This window comes from Tachyglossus aculeatus, chromosome 24, assembly GCF_015852505.1.
Source record: "Tachyglossus aculeatus isolate mTacAcu1 chromosome 24, mTacAcu1.pri, whole genome shotgun sequence".
NCBI classification, from domain to species: Eukaryota; Metazoa; Chordata; class Mammalia; order Monotremata; family Tachyglossidae; genus Tachyglossus; species Tachyglossus aculeatus.
The window spans coordinates 24731322-24749331 of NC_052089.1; the positions used below are offsets into that span (position 1 = coordinate 24731322).

Consider the following 18010-nt stretch of genomic DNA (forward strand, 5'->3'; position numbering starts at 1 on the left):
AACTTCTTTAATCTGTACTGCTCAAATTCAGCACACTGCACCAACTGGGCTCTTTTCACGGCCACTGTAAACTGCATTTAGCTTTCAAACACTACTCTTGCCTAGGCCGCTAGATTTTTCAAGGATAGGAGTTTCACCGTTAGATGATCTATTCACAAATGTACTTCCGACAAATAATGAATACGGTGGGCCCCAGTACCATGCTGAACCTGACAACGGACTATTAATTATGTAATTCCGATGGTTTACTTAATTTCTAAAAAGAACTGACCATTTTTCGCACTTGAATTTCACCAACTCACTAATCACATCATCAAAGCCCAGGTCAATTTTTTAGGGTACTCGTTAAGCCCTTACTATGTGTCAAACACTATTCTGAGTGCTGAGGCAAATAAACATTAGTCAATGGTATTTAGTGAGCATTTACTAAGGGCAGAGCACTCTGCTAAGCACTTGGGAGAGTACAATAAAACCCAATTTGCAGATACGGTCCCTGCAGTCCTTGTCCCACATGGGGGACTGAAACCCCATTCTGTAGATGAAGAAACTGAGGCCCAGAGAAGTTAAGTGACTTGCCCAAGGTCATACAGCAGACAAGTGGAGGAGCCGCGATCAGACGTCAGGTCCTCTGGCTCCCAGGCTGGTGATTTATCCACTGGGTCACGCTGCTTCCTGCAATACTGCCTTTTAAATCATTTAAATTCCACAGGCATCTAAGTTTAGATTTCTAATAAAAAGAAGGCAATTTTAATTTCAAGAAATCAATTTCCGGGGAGAGGTTATGTCTACTTTACCTGGTTTACATCGTAGCTCTGTATCCAGGACCCCAGTTAGTACTTCTTCTATTTTCTGCACGATTTCCTCATTTGGTAGGTTCCTGGCACAAGCAGCTTCATCACCTGAAGGATTTCCTTCCACGGGTGGGCTTGTTTCACCATTCAGCTGGCCTTCAACTCTTCCACTGGTTGAAAAAATAACCAAAACCCATTAATAATATGGAACATGAAGAGGGCAAAACTAACACTTGGAATTCAAAGCGTCCTTTAAGGAAGTATTATGACAGCCGCAATTTTGAGGCACCCTTTAACATTTTCTGATCTTTCCTTTGAAACAACTCCAGAATATGCCACCCACCCCAGGCTCGTGGCAACCTTCTCGCCAACCAAGTTCAGGCCCCCTGCAGCCTTCCCTAACTCCCCGCCTCACAATCTTCTGCAGTAATAACAACGATGGTATTTGTTAAGCGCTGACTATGTGCCAAAAACTGTTCTAAGCGCTGGGGTAGATACAAATAATCAGTCTGTCCGACATGGGGCTCAATTTTAATCCCCATTTTACAGATGAGGTAACTGAGGCACAGCTACCAAGTTAAGTGGCTTGCCCAAAGTCACACAACAGGCAAGCGGCGGAGCCGGAACTAGAACTCACGTCCCCCGGAGCGAAAACAAAAATGTAAATTGATACACATATGCCCTGCATAACTGCTCTTTCTCCCCTTGACCGTCCTACAATTTAATTTTAAATTTTAAGAAGAATTTTGGGACCATCCGGCTAAACGGCCCTCTACAATTTCTGGGACCGGAGGCCGAGTCATCTATTTAGTTAGCTGGAAGCTAACTATTTAGTTAACTGGAAGCTAACTCCAGCTAACTAAATTTAGTTAGGAGGAATGCCATTTTAATGCAAACTACGAAGTGTGCCAAAACACAGTCCAAAGTCCACTACCTTTCATGTACTAACACTGGCCCACCACTGCCTAATCCAGAATTGGCCACAGAGCAGTAATAGTTCTAGGACTCACGCAAAATGCAGATTAATACGAAATCAGACTCACGTAAGTGTGATATGTGCAAGTTTCGCCCTAAACTTTGCATGCGGCTACCCTAAACCATTTAAAAGAAGTCATAAAAATAATCATTATAATAAAGGCATCTGTTAAGGGCTGACTAGGGGTCAAGCACTGTTCTAAGCGCTGGGGTAATCGGGTTGGACACACAGTCTTGTCCCATTTGGGACTCAGTCTCCGCCCCCATTTTACAGATGAGGTAACAGGCACAAAGTCAAGTGATTTTCCCAAGGTCACCCAGCAGTGAGTTGAACACATTAAGATTATACCAAAATATACCGTCCCTCTAGACTGCAAACTTCTTGTGGGCAGAGAATGTGTCTGTTATATTGTTGTACTGTGCTCTTCCAGGCACTTAGTACAGTGCCCTGCACACAGTAAGCACTCAATAAATGCGACTGAGGTCAACTTCAATAACATGCAAAAATTAGAAAAAGCAGACTCTCTAGCTACATTTACTAACAATAATAATGATGGCATTTGTTAAGCGCTTAGTAAGTGCAAAGCACTGTTCTAAGCACTGGATCATTCCTCTTCTCCACAATACTTCAGGTTTTATAAACCTCAATTTACAATCTCTGAAAAATTTCTGTAGCAGAAGCATTCTGAAATAGGTGAACCACTACGAAGCGTGCACTTGCAGAGAGGGAAAATGACCTGATTACCCAATAATTCGACTGATTCAACTAAAAAAAAACCCCAAAAAACAACTTGAAGGAGATTTCAGGAAACATAACTAAAACTGACAGAACGCGGTGATGTCACGAAAAATCTGTTCTAAACTTTTAAAAAGCTCTCGGGTGAATAACTGACTTCGAACGATCATTAGTTCCTGGCAGTACACTTAAATAATGGACCCTTTTTATCTGAAGAGCACGGGCTTTGGAGTCAGAGGTCATGGGTTCGAATCCCGGCTCCACCACATGTCTGCCGTGTGATCTTGGGGAAGTCACTTCACTTCTCGGGGCCTCAGTGACCTCATTTGTAAAATGGGGATTAAGACTGTGAGCCCCACGTGGGACAACCTGATCACCTTGTATCCCCCCAGCGCTTAGAACAGTGCTTTGCACATAGTAAGCGCTTAATAAATGCCATCCAAAAAAAAAAAAAAAAAAGGCTTTGGGAATCGAGATTTATTTTTCCTTTTCCTTCATTGTGAGACACTGTTAGGACGGGGGAAATCCAGGGCCGCCCGGGTTTTGCACCCATTACGTTCAGGCCACTAAAAAATATGGACGATGAAGAAATGGGCCTCAAACCAGCTCTTCCCTCTGTCTTTTCCCCCACGAATAAATCCCCATCTGGAGGGGATTTAATAATAATAATGCCAGTGGTATTTGTGGTGGGTTTGTGGAATTGTGGATGTGAGGTGGTCCACTGTCGGAACGGTGTAATTTAATCCATTTTATCCCTCTGGCCCCGTCCCTGTTTGCCTTGGCTAAACCGGCCTCTTCCCCTCTACCTACAAAACCCTCATTCATTCATTGAGTTGTATTTATTGGGTGCTTACTGTGTGCGGAGCACTACACTAAGCGCTTGGAAAGTACAAGACAAAACAGAGCCAATCCCCGCCCACAACGGGCTTACAGTCGACAGTCGTGGGTTCGAATCCCACTCCGGCACTTGGGAGCTGTGTGACTTTGGGCAGGTCACTTAACTTCTCTGGGCCTCAGTGGCCTCATCTGTAAAGTGGGGATTGAGACAGAGCCCCACATGGGGCAACCTGATAACCTTGTATCTAAGCCAGTGGTTAGAACAGTGCTTGGCACATAGTTAGCGCTTAACAAGTACCAGCATTATTATCGTTGGAGAAAAAAGTCTAGATCTTCTGTGCCGACAGTTTCAATCCTCCCCAAGAACGAATGCAACCAATCCCCCTCCCAAAAAAATTGCATTTTCCAGGTCACCCAAATAATAATAATTAATAATCGTGGTACTTGTTAAGCGCCGTGCCAAGCACTTTTCCAAGAGCTGGGGTATAACAATGACGGTATTTGTTAAGCGCTCACTATGTGCCAAGTGCTGTTCTGGGCACTGGGGTAGTAATAATGATGATGATGGTTAGGATAATGGTATTTATTAAGCGCTTACTCTGCGTTAAGCACTGTTCTAAGCTTTGGGGTATAATAATGACGGTATTTAAGCGCTCTCTATGTGCCAAGCACTGTTCTAGGCGCTGGGATAATAGTAATAACGATGAGCATGATGGTTTTTGTTAAGCGCTTACTCTGCGTTAAAGCACTGTTCTAAGCGCTGGGGTATAATAATGACGGTATTTAAGCATTCACTATGTGCCAAGCATTCACTCATTCATTCAATTGTACTTATTGAGTGCTTACTGTGTACAGAGCACTGTAGTAAGCACTTGGGAAGTACAAGTTGGACTGTTCTAGGCGCTGGAGTTAACACTGATAATAATAGTAACGACGATGAGAATGATGGTATTTATTATGCACTTACACTGCGTTAAGCCTTGTTCTAAGCGCTGGGGTATAATAATGACGGTATTTAAGTGCTCACTATGTGCCCAGCACTGTTCTAGGCGCGGGGGTAATAATGATAGTAATAGTGATAACAATGAGGATGATGGTATTTATGAAGCGCTTACTCTGTGTTAAACACTGTTCTAAGTGCTGGGGTACAATAATGACGGTATTTAAGCGCTCACTATGTGCCAAGCACTGTTCTAGGCGCTGGAGTAACACTGATAATAATAGTAATAGTGATAATGATGAGGATGATGGCATTTATTAAGCACTTACTCTGCATTAAGCACTTTGGTGTAATAATGACGATATTTAAGCGCTCACTATGTGCCAAGCACTGTTCTAGGTGCTGGACTAATAGTGATATTAATAATAGCAATAATAATACTGATAACAATGAGGATGATGGTGTTTATTAAGCACTCTGCATTAAGCACTAATCTAAGTGCTGGGGTATAATAATGATGGTATTTAAGTGCTCACCACGTGCCAAGCACTGTTCTAGGTGCTGGGGTAATAATGATAATAATAGTAATAACAATGAGGATGGTGGTATTTATTAAGCACTCACTATGTGCCAAGCACTGTTCTAGGTGCTGGAGTAATAGTGATAACCATAACAGTGATAATGATGAGGATGATGGCATTTATTAAGCGCTTACTCTGTGTTAAGCCCTGTTCCAAGCGCTGGGGTATAATAATGACGGTATTTAAACGCTCACTATGTGCCAAGCACTGTTCTAGGCGCTGGAGGACTAGTGATGATGATAATAATAGTGATAACGATGAGGAGGATGCTATTTATTAAGTGCTTACTCTGCATTAAGCACTGTTCTAAGCACTGGGGTATAATAATGATGATATTTAAGCGCTCACTATGTGCCAAGCACTGTTCTAGGCGCTGGAGTAATAGTAATAATAATAATAGTAATAACGATGAGGATGATGGTATTTATTAAGCGCTTACTCTGCATTAAGCACTAACGGCTGGGGTGTAATAATGACGGAATTTAAGCGCTCACTATGGGCCAAGCACTGTTCTAGGAGTGGGGGTAACACGGATAATAACAGTGATAACGAAGAGGATGATGGTACTTATTAAGCGCTTAATCTGCGTTAAGCACTGGGGTATAATGACGGTATTTAAGTGCTCTCTATGTGCCAAGCACTGTTCTAGGTACAGGGGTAATAATAATAATAGTGCTAATGATGAGGATGATGGTATCTATTAATTGCTTACTCTGCGTTAAGCACTGTGGTATAATAATGACGGTATTTAAGCGCTCACTATGTGCCAAGCGCTGTTCTAGGCGCTGGAGTAATAGTGATAATAATAATAAGCGATAACGATGAGGATGATGGTATTTATTAGGCGCTTACTCTGCGTTAAGCACTGTGGCATAATAATGACGGTATTTAAGCATTCACTATGTGCCAAGAACTGTTCTAGATGCCGGAGTAATAGTGATAATAATAATAATAAGCGTTAACGACGAGGATGATGGTATTTATTAAGCACTTACTCTGCGTTAAGCACTGTTCTAAGAGCTGGGGTATAATAATGATGGTATTTACGTGCTCACTATGGGCCAAGCACTGTTCTAGGTGCGGGGGTAATAATGATAATAATAGTAATAACGACGAAGATGATGGTATTTATGAAGCCCTTACTCTGCGTTAAGCACTGTTCTAAGTGCTGGGGTACAGCAATGACGGTATTTACGGGTTCACTATGGGCCAAACACTGTTCTAGGTGTTGGGATAATAATAATAATAACAATGAGTATGATGGCATTTATTAAATGCTCACTATGTGCCAAGCACTGTTCTAGGCACCAGAGTAGTAGTGATGATAATAATAATAATAATAATAATAATAAGCGATTACGATGAGGATGATGATATTTATGAAGCGCTTACTCGGCGTCAAGCACTGTTCTAAGCGCTGGGGTATAATAATGACGGTATTTATGCACTCACTATGTGCCAAGCACTGCTCTAGGCGCAAAAGTAATAGTAATAATAATAATAATAATAAGCGATAACGATGAGGATGATGGTATTTATTAAGTGCTTACTCTGCATTAAGCACTGTTCTAAGCGCTGGGGTAGAATAATGATGGCATTTATGCGCTCACTATGGGCCAAGCACTGTTCTAGGCGCTGGGGTAATAATGATAATAATAGTAATAACGATGAGGATGAAGGTATTTATTGAACGCTCACTATGTGCCAAGCACTGTTCTAGGCACTGGAGTAATAGTGATAATAATAGTGATAACGATGAGGATGATCGTATTTACTGAGTGCTCACTATGTGCCAAGCACTGTTCTAGGCACTGGATTAATAGTGATAATAATAATAGTAGTGATAACGATGAGGATGATGGTATTTACTGAGCGCTCACTATGTTCCAAGCACTGTTCTAAGCACCCGGGTTGAGCCAAGGTTGCCGCCTGGGTCAAGGCAGGTCCAGTGGGAAGGCGATGGGCGGAGAAGCGGTTGGTTTGGGGGGCTGGAGGAGGCTCAGAGTCCGGGCCCGATGAGGGGATGATAATAATAATAATAATAATAATGATAATAATAATAATAATGTCATTTATTAAGCAATTACTATGTGCAAAGCACTGTTCTAAGCGCTTGGGAGGTTACAAGGTGATCAGGTTGTCCCACGGGGGGCTCAGTCTTCATCCCCATTTTACAGATGAGAAAACTGAGGCCCAGAGAAGTGAAGCGACTTACCCGAAGTCACACAGCCGACAAATGGCGGAGCCGGGATTTGAACCCATGACCTCTGACCCCAAAGCCCGTGCTCTGTCCACTGAGCCACGCTGCTTCTCATGCTTTTCATGAGGCTATTTATTACTATTATTATTATTACTCTCCCAAGTGCTTAGTACAGTGCTTTGCACACAGTAAACGCTCAATAAATACAACTGAATGAAAGAATGATTTTTATTTAATACAGGACAAAGTACTCAGTTCATTTCTTTACAGCACTGGAGCCCACAAGGAGGGTAGTTCATCCTTCAGGCTACAGAGGACCCGAACAGCTATTTCCCTCAAACTTAAGAATAATCATGGTGACACTAATGGTAATAATAATAATGATGGCATTTATTAAGCGCTTACTCTGTGCAAAGCACTGTCCTAAGCGCTGGGGAGGTTACAAGGTGATCAGGTTGTCCCACGGGGGGGCTGACAGTCTTAATCCCCATTTTAGCCCCTTCCTTCCTCTCCCCCTCATCCCCCTCTCCATCCCCCTATCTTACCTCCTTCCCTTCCCCACAGCACCTGTATATATGTATGTATGTTTGGACATATTTATTACTTTATTTATTTATCTTACTTGTACATATCTATTCTATTTATTTTATTTTGTTAGTATGTTTGGTTTTGTTCTCTGTCTCCCCCTTCTAGACTGTGAGCCCGCCGTTGGGTAGGGACTGTCTCTATATGTTGCCAACTTGTACTTCCCAAGCGCTTAGTACAGTACTCTGCACACAGTAAGCGCTCAATAAATACGATTGATTGACTGATTTTACGGATGAGGGAACTGAGGCCCAGAAAAGTAAAGTGACCTGCCCAAAGTCACACAGCTGACAAGTGGCGGAGCCAGGACTTGAACCCATGACCCCTGACTCCAAAGCCCAGGCTCTTTCCACTGAGCCACGCTGCAAGAGGGTAGGAACCGTCTCTATATGTTGCAAATTTGTACTTCCCAAGCGTTTAGTACAGTGCTCTGCACACAGTAAGCGCCCTCCTTCCTCTCCCCTTCCCCCCCCACGACTTACCTCCTTCCCCTCCCCACAGCACCTGCATATATGCATATGTTTGTACGTATTTATTACTCTATTTATTTATACATATTTCCCTCCTTCCTCTCGCCTTCCCCCCCACGACTTACCTCCTTCCCCTCCCCACAGCACCTGCATATATGCATATGTTTGTACGTATTTATTACTCTATTTATTTATACATATTTCCCTCCTCCCCCTCCCCATACCCCCCCACCTTACCTCCTTCCCCACAGTACCTGTATATATAATGATAGCATTTAATTTAAGCGCTTACTATGTGCAAAGCACTGTTCTAAGCGCTGGGGAAGTTAACAAGGTGACCAGGTTGTCCCACGGGGCGCTCACAGTCTTCATCCCCATTTTACAGATGAGGGAACTAAGGCCCAGAGAAGTGAAGTGACTTGCCCAAAATCACAGAGTTGATAAGTGGTGGAGTCGGGATTTTAACCCATGACCTCTGACTCCAAAGCCCGGGCTCTTACCACTCAGCTTCTCCAACATATGTATATATGTTTGTACGTATTTATTTTATTTGTAATATTTATTCTACTTATTTTGTTAATATGTTTTGTTTTGTTCTCTGTCTCCCCCTTTTAGACTGTGAGCCCACTGCTGGGTAGGGACTGTCTCTGTATGTTGCCAATTTGTACTTCCCAAGCGCTTAGTACAGTGCTCTGCACACAGTAAGCGCTCGATACGATTGATGATAATGATGTGAGCCCACTGTTGGGTAGGGACCGTCTCTAGATGTTGCCAACTTGGGCTTCCCAAGCACTCAGTTCAGTGCTCCGCACACAGTAAGCGCTCAATAAACACGATTAAATGAATGTTTATTCTATTTATTTTACTTTGTTAATAGGTTTTGCTTTGTCTGCCTCCCCTTTCTAGACTGTGAGCCCGCTGTTGGGTAGGGACCGGCTCTAGATGTTGCCAACTTGGGCTTCCCAAGCACTCAGTTCAGTGCTCCGCACACAGTAAGCGCTCAATAAACACGATTAAATGAATGTTCATTCTATTTATTTTACTTTGTTAATAGGTTTTGCTTCGTCGTCTGCCTCCCCCTTCTAGACCGTGAGCCCTCTGTTGGGTAAGGCCTGGCTCTAGATGTTGCCAACTTGGGCTTCCAAGCGCTTAGTCCAGTGCTTCGCACACAGTAAGCGCTCAATAAATACGATTAAATGAATGTTTATTCTATTTATTTTACTTTATTAATGTATTTTGTTTCGTCATCTGTCTCCCCCTTCTAGACCATGAGCCCTCTGTTGGGTAGGGCCCGTCTCTAGATGTTGCCAACTTGGGCTTCCAAGCGCTTAGTCCAGTGCTCCGCACACAGTAAGGGCTCAATAAACACGATTAAATGAATGTTTATTCTATTTATTTTACTTTGTTAATAGGTTTTGTTTCGTCGTCTGTCTCCCCGTTCTAGACTGTGAGCCCGCTGTGGGGTAAGGCCCGTCTCTAGATGTTGCCAACTTGGGCTTCCAAGCACTTGTTCCAGTGCTCCGCACACAGTAAGCGCTCAATAAATACGATTAAATGAATGTTCATTCTATTTATTTTACTTTGTTAATAGGTTTTGCTTTGTCGTCTGTCTCCCCCTTCTAGACTGTGAACCCGCTGTTGGGTAGGGACCAGCTCTAGATGCTGCCAACTTGGGCTTCCCAAGCACACAGTCCAGTGCTCCGCACACAGTAAATGCTCAATAAATACGATTGAAAGAATGAATATTTATTCTATTTATTTTACTTTAATAGGTTTTGTTTCGTTGTCTGTCTCCCCCTTCTAGACCGTGAGCCCGTTGTTGGGTAGGGCCCGGCTCTAGATGTTGCCAACTTGGGCTTCCCAAGCGCTTAGTCCAGTGCTCCGCATACAGTAAGCGCTCAATAAACACGATTAAATGAATGTTTACTCTATTTATTTTACTTTGTTAATAGGTTTTGCTTCATCGTCTGTCTCCCCCTTCTAGACCGTGAGCCCGCTGTTGGATAGGGACCGTCTCTCTATGTTGCCAACTTGTACTTCCCAAGCGCTTAGTACAGTGCTCTGCACACAGTAAGCGCTCAATAAATACGAATGAATGAATATTTACTCTATTTACTTTACTTTGTTAATAGGTTTTGCTTCGTCGTCTGCCTCCCCCTTCTAGACCGTGAGCCCGCTGTTGGGTAGGGCCCGGCTCTAGATGTTCCAACTTGGGCTTCCCAAGCGCTTAGTCCAGTGCTCCGCACACAGTAAGCGCTCAATAAATACGACTGAATAAATGAATGTTTATTCTATTTATTTTACTTTGTTAATAGGTTTTGTTTCGTCGTCTGTCTCCCCCTTCTAGACTGTGAGCCCGTTGTTGGGTAGAGCCCGTCTCTAGACGTTGCCAACTTGGGCTTCCCAAGCGCTTAGTCCAGTGCTCCTCACACAGTATGGGCTCAATAAACACGATTAAATGAATGTTTATTCTATTTATTTTACTTTAATAGGTTTTGTTTCGTCATCTGCCTCCCCCTTCTAGACCGTGAGCCCGCTGTTGGGTAGGGACCGGCTCTAGATGTTGCCAACTTGGGCTTCCAAGCGCTTAATCCAGTGCTCCGCACACAGTAAGCGCTCAATAAATACGACTGAATGAATGAATATTCATTCTATTTATTTTATTTTGTTAATAGGTTTTGTTTTGTCGCCTATTTCCCCTTCTAGGCCGTGAGCCCGCTGCTGGGTAGGGACCATCTCTAGATGCTGCCAACTTGGGCTTCCCAAGCGCTTAGTCCAGTGCTCCGCACACAGTAAGCGCTCACTAAATACGATTAAATGAATGTTTATTATATTTATTTTACTTTGTTAACAGGTTTTGTTTTGTCGCCTATTTCCCCCTTCTAGGCCGTGAGCCCGCTGTTGGGTAGGGACCGTCTCTCTATGTTGCCAACTTGGGCTTCCCGAGCGCTTAGTCCAGTGCTCCGCACACAGTAAGCGCTCAATAAATATGATTGAATGAATGACTATTTATTCTATTTAGTTTATTTTGTTAATAGGTTTGGTTTCGTCGTCTGTCTCCCCCTTCTAGGCCGTGAGCCCGCTGTCGGGTAGGGACCGTCTCCAGATGTTGCCAACTTGGGTTTCCCAAGAGCGCAGTCCAGTGCTTCGCACACAGTAAGCGCTCAATAAATACGACTGAATGAATGTTTATCCTATTTATTTTACTTTGTTAATAGGTTTTGTTTCGTCGTCTGCCTCCCCCTTCTAGACTGTGAGCCCTCTGTTGGGTTGGGCCCGGCTCTAGATGTTGCCAACTTGGGCTTCCCAAGCGCTTAGTCCAGTGCTCCGCACACAGTAAGCGCTCAATAAATACGATTAAATGAATGTTCATTCTATTTATTTTATTTTGTGAATATGTTTTGTTGTCTGTCTCCCCCTTCTAGACCGTGAGCCCGCTGTTGGGTTGGGCCTGTCTCTAGATGTTGCCAACTTGGGCTTCCCAAGGTCTTAGCCCGGTGCTCCGCACACAATAAGCGCTCCCTAAATACGATTAAATGAATGTTTATTCTATTATTTATTTTACTTTGTTAATGGGTTTTGCTTCGCTTCTACATTTTACTTTGTTAATAGGTTTGGTTTCGTCGTCTGCCTCCCCCTTCTAGGCCGTGAGCCCGCTGTCGGGTAGGGCCCGTCTCCAGATGTTGCCAACCTGGGCTTCCCAAGAGCGAAGTCCGGCGCACACAGTAAGCGCTCAATAAATACGACAGAATCATCACCCTCATCAATCGTATTTATTGGGCGCCTGCTGTGTGCAGAGCACTGGACTAAGCGCTTGGGAAGTCCAAGTTGGCAACATAGACAGTCCCTACCCAACAGTGGGCTCACAGTCTAAATGAACGAACTGAACATGCGATTGAATGAAGTGAATGAAAATACGGTTGAATGAATGAAAGAGGGAGGTTTTTTTGGTGGGGGGTCAGGAGCCGCCATGGCGGCAGGAAGGGGGAGGAGCAGGATGGGCCTCGGGCCTAGGCCAGGCAGGACCAGGCCCCAACTCGGCCCACCCCACCGCCCAACCCCGGCCGTCCCCTCCCCACCGAGGCCCCCGTCCGAAGCCTTAAACGACTCACCTGGACAGCTCCTGCTGGATCTCCCGGAATTTGCTGACGACGAAGGACCTGAAGATCTGCTCGATGTTGGCGGCCATGGCGGCCGCCCTCCGTCCTCCCAACTCCTGCTCAGCGGGCCTGCGGGCTCCCGGCAAGCAGCGCGCGGGGGCGGCGCCCTCATTGGCTGGCGGGGGGCGGGCGGCCGCGCGGCCGGCCAATGGGAGGGCACGCCGGCGACGTTTCCGCACGGAGGGGCAGGGGGAAGGAGGGGGGGGCGCGGTGGGCGAGTTCGCGGCCGCCATGTTGTCAGCGCCTGACGCAGGCGCCATGTTAGTGCCTTGCTTGCCTCCCTCCCCCCAGCCGTTGGACGGGAATTTCCAGCACATTAAAGGAATTCCAAACCAAAATTTCCCGGTCGTAGAGTAGAGGGAAGCATTTTGGTGGATGAATGAATAAGCGAATGAATGAATGAGTAGAGTGGCCACACCACAGGCCTGGGAGGCCGCAGGCCGTGCTTCTCATTCATTTGTCCTTCCCAAGCGCTTAGTCCAGTGCTCCGCACATAGTAAGCGCTCAATAAATACGATTGATTGATTCATCCAATAATCAATAGTATTTATTGAGCGCTTACTGTGTGCGGAGCACTGTACTAAGCGCTTGGGAAGTACAAGCTGGCAACGTATAAAGACGGTCCCTACCCAACAGTGGGCTCACAGTCTAGAAGGGGGAGACAGACAACGAAACAACCGTATAAACCAAATAAAATTAATAGTACAAGTCAATTTGTACTTCCCAAGGGCTTAGTACAGTGCTCTGCACGTAGTAAGCGCTCAGTAAATACGATTGATGAGGATGATGAGGCAGACAACAAAACCAAACGTATTCACAAACTAAAATAAATAGTTATGTACAAGCGCCTCGTGGTTCTCATTCATCCAATAATCAATCAACCAATCGTATTTATTGAGCACTTACTGTGTGCACAGCACTGTACTAAGCGCTTGGGAAGTACAAGCTGGCAACGTATAAAGACGGTCCCTACCCAACAGTGGGCTCACAGTCTAGAAGGGGGAGACAGACAACGAAACAAACGTATAAACCAAATAAAATTAATAGTACAAGTCACTTTGTACTTCCCAAGGGCTTAGTACAGTGCTCTGCACGTAGTAAGCGCTCAGTAAATACGATTGATGAGGATGATGAGGCAGACAACAAAACCAAACGTATTCACAAACTAAAATAAATAGTTATGTACAAGCGCCTCGTGGTTCTCATTCATCCAATAATCAATCAACCAATCGTATTTATTGAGCACTTACTGTGTGCACAGCACTGTACTAAGCGCTTGGGAAGTACAAGCTGGCAACGTATAAAGACGGTCCCTACCCAACAGTGGGCTCACAGTCTAGAAGGGGGAGACAGACAACGAAACAACCGTATAAACCAAATAAAATTAATAGTACAAGTCAATTTGTACTTCCCAAGGGCTTAGTACAGTGCTCTGCACATAGTAAGCGCTCAATAAATACGATTGATGATGATGATGATGATGAGGCAGACAACAAAGCCAAACGTATTCACAAAATAAAATAAATAGAATAGTTAGGTACAAGCGCTTCGTGGTTCTCATTCATCCAATAATCAATCAATCAATCGTATTTATTGAGCGCTTACTGTGTGCTGAACACTGGACTAAGCGCTTGGGAAGTACGAGCTGGCAACGTATAAAGACAGTCCCTACCCAACGGTGGGCTCACAGTCTAGAAGGGGGAGACAGACAACGAAACAAACATATAAACCAAATAAAATTAATAGTACAAATCAATTTGTACTTCCCAAGCGCCTAGTACAGTGCTCTGCACATAGTAAGCGCTCAATAAATACGATTGATGATGATGATGAGGCAGACAACAAAACCACACATATTCACAAAATAAAATAAATAGAATAGTTATGTACAAGCGCTTCGTGGTTCTCATTCATCCAATAATCAATCAATCAATCGTATTTATTGAGCGCTAACTGTGTGCAGAGCACTATACTAAGCGCTTGGGAAGTACAAGTTGGCAACATATAAGGACAGTCCCTACCCAACAGTGGGCTCACAGCCTATAAGGGGGAGACAGACAACAAAACAAACGTATAAACCAAATAAAATTAATAGTACAAGTCAATTTGTACTTCCCAAGCGCTTAGTACAGTGCTCTGCACATAGTAAGCGCTCAATAAATACGATTGATGGTGATGATGAGGCAGACAACAAAACCAAACGTATTCACAAAATAAAATAAATAGAATAGTTATGTACAAGCGCTTCGTGGTTCTCATTCATCCAATAATAATAATAACGATGGCATTTATTAATCGCTTACCCACTGTTGGGTAGGGACTGTCTCTATATGTTGCCAACTTGTACTTCCCAAGAGCTTCGTGGTTCTCATTCATCGAAAAATAATAATAATAACGATGGCATTTAGTAATCGCTTACCCACTGTTGGGTAGGGACTGTATATGTTGCCAACTTGTACTTCCCAATCAATCAATCGTATTTATTGAGCGCTTACTGTGTGCAGAACACTGTACTAAGCGCTTGGGAAGTACAAGGTGGCAACATATAAAGACAGTCCCTACCCAGTAGTGGGCTCACAGTCTAGAAGGGGAAGACAGACAACAAAACCAAACATATTCACAAAATAAAATAAATAGAATAGTTATGTACAAGTATAGAATAGTTATGTACAAGCGCTTCGTGGTTCTCATTCATCCAATAATAATAATAACGATGGCATTTATTAATCGCTTACCCACTGTTGGGTAGGGACTGTATATGTTGCCAACTTGTACTTCCCTATCGATCAATCAATCGTTATTATTGAGCGCTTACTATGTGCAGAGCACTGTACTAAGCGCTTGGGAAGTACAAATTGGCAACATATAGAGACAGTCCCAACCCAACAGTGGGCTCACAAGTCTAAAAGGGGGAGACAGAGAATAATAATAATGGCATTTATTAAGCGCTTACTATGTGCAAAACACTGTTCTAAGCGCTGCGGAGGTTACAAGGTGATCAGGTTATCTCACAGGGGACTCACAGTCTTAACCCCCATTTTACACACGAAGGAACTGAGGCCCAGAGAAGTTAAGTGACTTACCCAAGGTCACACAGCAGGCAACTGGTGGAGCCAGAATTTGAACCCGTGACCACTGATTCCAAAGCCCGGGCTCTTTCCACTGAGCCAGGCTGCTTCTCTAACAAAAAGAGAACAAAACCAATTATAATAACGATGGCATTTATGAATCGCTTGCTTACCCACTGTTAGGTACGGACTGTCTCTATATGTTGCCGACTTGTACTTCCCAAGCGCTTCGTGGTTCTCATTCATCCAATAATAATAATAACGATGGCATTTGTTAATCGCTTGCACCCAATCGTATTTATTGAGCGCTTACTGCGTGCAGAGCACTGTACTAAGCGCTTGGGAAGTACAAGTTGGCAACATATAAAGACAGTCCCTACCCAACAGTGGGCTCACAGTCTAGAAGGGGGAGACAGACAACAAAACAAAACATATTCACAAAATAAAATAAATAGAATAGTTATGTACAAGTATAGAATAGTTATGTACAAGCGCTTCGTGGTTCTCATTCATCCAATAATAATAATAACGATGGCATTTATTAATCGCTTGCCCACTGTTGGGTAGGGACTGTCTCTATATGTTGCCAACTTGCACTTCCCAAGCGCTTCGTGGTTCTCATTCATCCAGTAATAATAATAACGATGGCATTTAGTAATCGCTTACCCACTGTTGTGTAGGGACTGTCCCTGTATGTTGCCAACTTGTACTTCCCAATCAATCAACGGTATTTATTGAGCGCTTACTGTGTGCAGAGCACTGTACTAAGCGCTTGGGAAGTACAAGTTGGCAACATACAGAGACAGTCCCTACCCAACAGTGGGCTCACAGTCTAAAAGGGGGAGATGGAGAACAAAACCAATAATAATAACGATGGCATTTATTAATTGCTTGCTTACCCACTGTTGGGTAGGGACTGTCTCTGTATGTTGCCAACTTGTACTTCCCAAGCGCTTTGTGGTTCTCATTCATCCAATAATAATAATAACGATGGCATTTATTAATCACTTACCCACTGTTAGGCCTTCCCAGACTGAGCCCCTTCCTTCCTCTCCCCCTCGCCCCCCTCTCCATCCCCCCCATCTTACCTCCTTCCCTTCCCCACAGCCCCTGTATATATGTTTGTACATGTTTATTATTCTATTTATTTATTTATTGTACTTGTACATATCTATTCTATTTATTTTATTTTGTTAGTATGTTTGGTTTTGTTCTCTGTCTCCCCCTTTTAGACTGCGAGCCCACTGTTGGGTAGGGACTGTCTCTATATGTTGCCAACTTGGACTTCCCAAGCGCTTAGTACAGTGCTCTGCACACAGTAAGCGCTCAATAAATACGATTGATTGATTGATTCATTCATTCATTCAATCGTATTTAGGGGAAGCAGCGTGGTTCAGTGGAAGCAGCCCGGGCTTTGGAGTCAGAGGTCATGGGTTAAAATCCCGGCTCCATCACTTGTCAGCTGTGTGACTTTGGGCAAGTCACTTCACTTCTCTGGGCCTCAGTTCCCTCATCTGTAAAATGGGGATTAAAACTGTGAGCCCCCCTCCACTGTGGGACAACATGATCACCTTGTAACATCCCCAGTGCTTAGAACAGTGCTTGGCACATAGTAAGTGCTTAATAAATGCCATTATTATTATTATTATTGATAAGAAATGCCATCATCATTATTGTTATCATTATTATTCTCTGGGCCTCAGTTCCCTCATCTGTAAAATGGGGATTAAAACTGTGAGCCCCCCCCCCCACCCCCCGTGGGACAACATGATCACCTTGTAACCTCCCCAGCGCTTAGAACAGTGCTTGGCACATTGTAAGGGCTTAATAAATGCCATTATCATTATTAACAAATGCCATCATCATTATTGTTATCATTATTATTCTCTGGGCCTCAGTTCCCTCATCTGTAAAATGGGGATGAAGACTGCGAGCCCCCCATGGGACAACCTGATCACCCTTGTAACCTTCCCAGCGCTTAGAACAGTGCTTGGCACATAGTAAGTGCTTAACAAATGCCATCATCATTATTGTTATCATTATTATTCCCTGGGCCTCAGTTCCCTCATCTGTAAAATGGGGATGAAGACTGTGAGCCCCAAGTGGGACAACCTCACCACCCGGTAACCTCCCCAGCGCTTAGAACAGTGCTTGGCACATAGTAAGCGCTTAATAAATGTCACTATTATTATTATTAATAATAACAAATGCCGCCATCATTATTATTATCATTATTATCCCCCGGGCCTCAGTTCCCTCATCTGGAAAATGGGGATGAAGACTGTGAGCCCCAGGTGGGACAACCTGATCACCTTGTAACCTCCCCAGCGCTTAGAACAGTGCTTGGCACATAGTAAGCGCTTAATAAACGTCACTATTATTATTATTATTATTAATAACGAATGCCGCCATCATTATCATTATCATTATTATCCCCTGGGCCTCAGTTCCCTCATCTGGAAAATGGGGATGAAGACTGTGAGCCCCAGGTGGGACAACCTCATCACCTTGTAACCTCTCCAGCGCTTAGAACAGTGCCTGGCACATTGTAAGGGCTTAATAAATGCCATTATAATAATAATAATTATTATTAAAATTATTATTCGATTAAATAAGCATCCCCTTTCCGGGACGGTTGACCCGGAAACACTTCCGCCTGATCCGGAA

General features: G+C 43.8%; 2 protein-coding genes across 12 annotated transcripts in view; one reads left to right on the plus strand and one right to left on the minus strand.

Annotated features, from left to right (window-relative positions):
• Positions 1-12358, minus strand: part of SON (SON DNA and RNA binding protein) — a 41510-nt gene extending 29152 nt beyond the window's left edge. For all 11 annotated transcript variants that reach the window (XR_005456141.1, XR_005456140.1, XM_038766006.1 and 8 more), the window contains exons 1-2: positions 12228-12358; positions 795-961 (exon numbers count right to left, since the gene is read on the minus strand). Coding sequence is in view for 9 of the 11 variants with exons in the window: in XM_038766006.1 (XP_038621934.1) it covers positions 795-961; positions 12228-12304 (244 nt within the window). In the remaining 2 variants the exon portion in view is untranslated. The remainder of the gene's footprint in view (positions 1-794; positions 962-12227) is intronic.
• GART (phosphoribosylglycinamide formyltransferase, phosphoribosylglycinamide synthetase, phosphoribosylaminoimidazole synthetase) overlaps positions 12303-18010 on the plus strand; it is a 44574-nt gene continuing 38866 nt past the window's right edge. The window contains exon 1 of the mRNA XM_038766169.1: positions 12303-12528. Within this exon, the coding sequence (XP_038622097.1) occupies positions 12303-12528 (226 nt within the window). The remainder of the gene's footprint in view (positions 12529-18010) is intronic.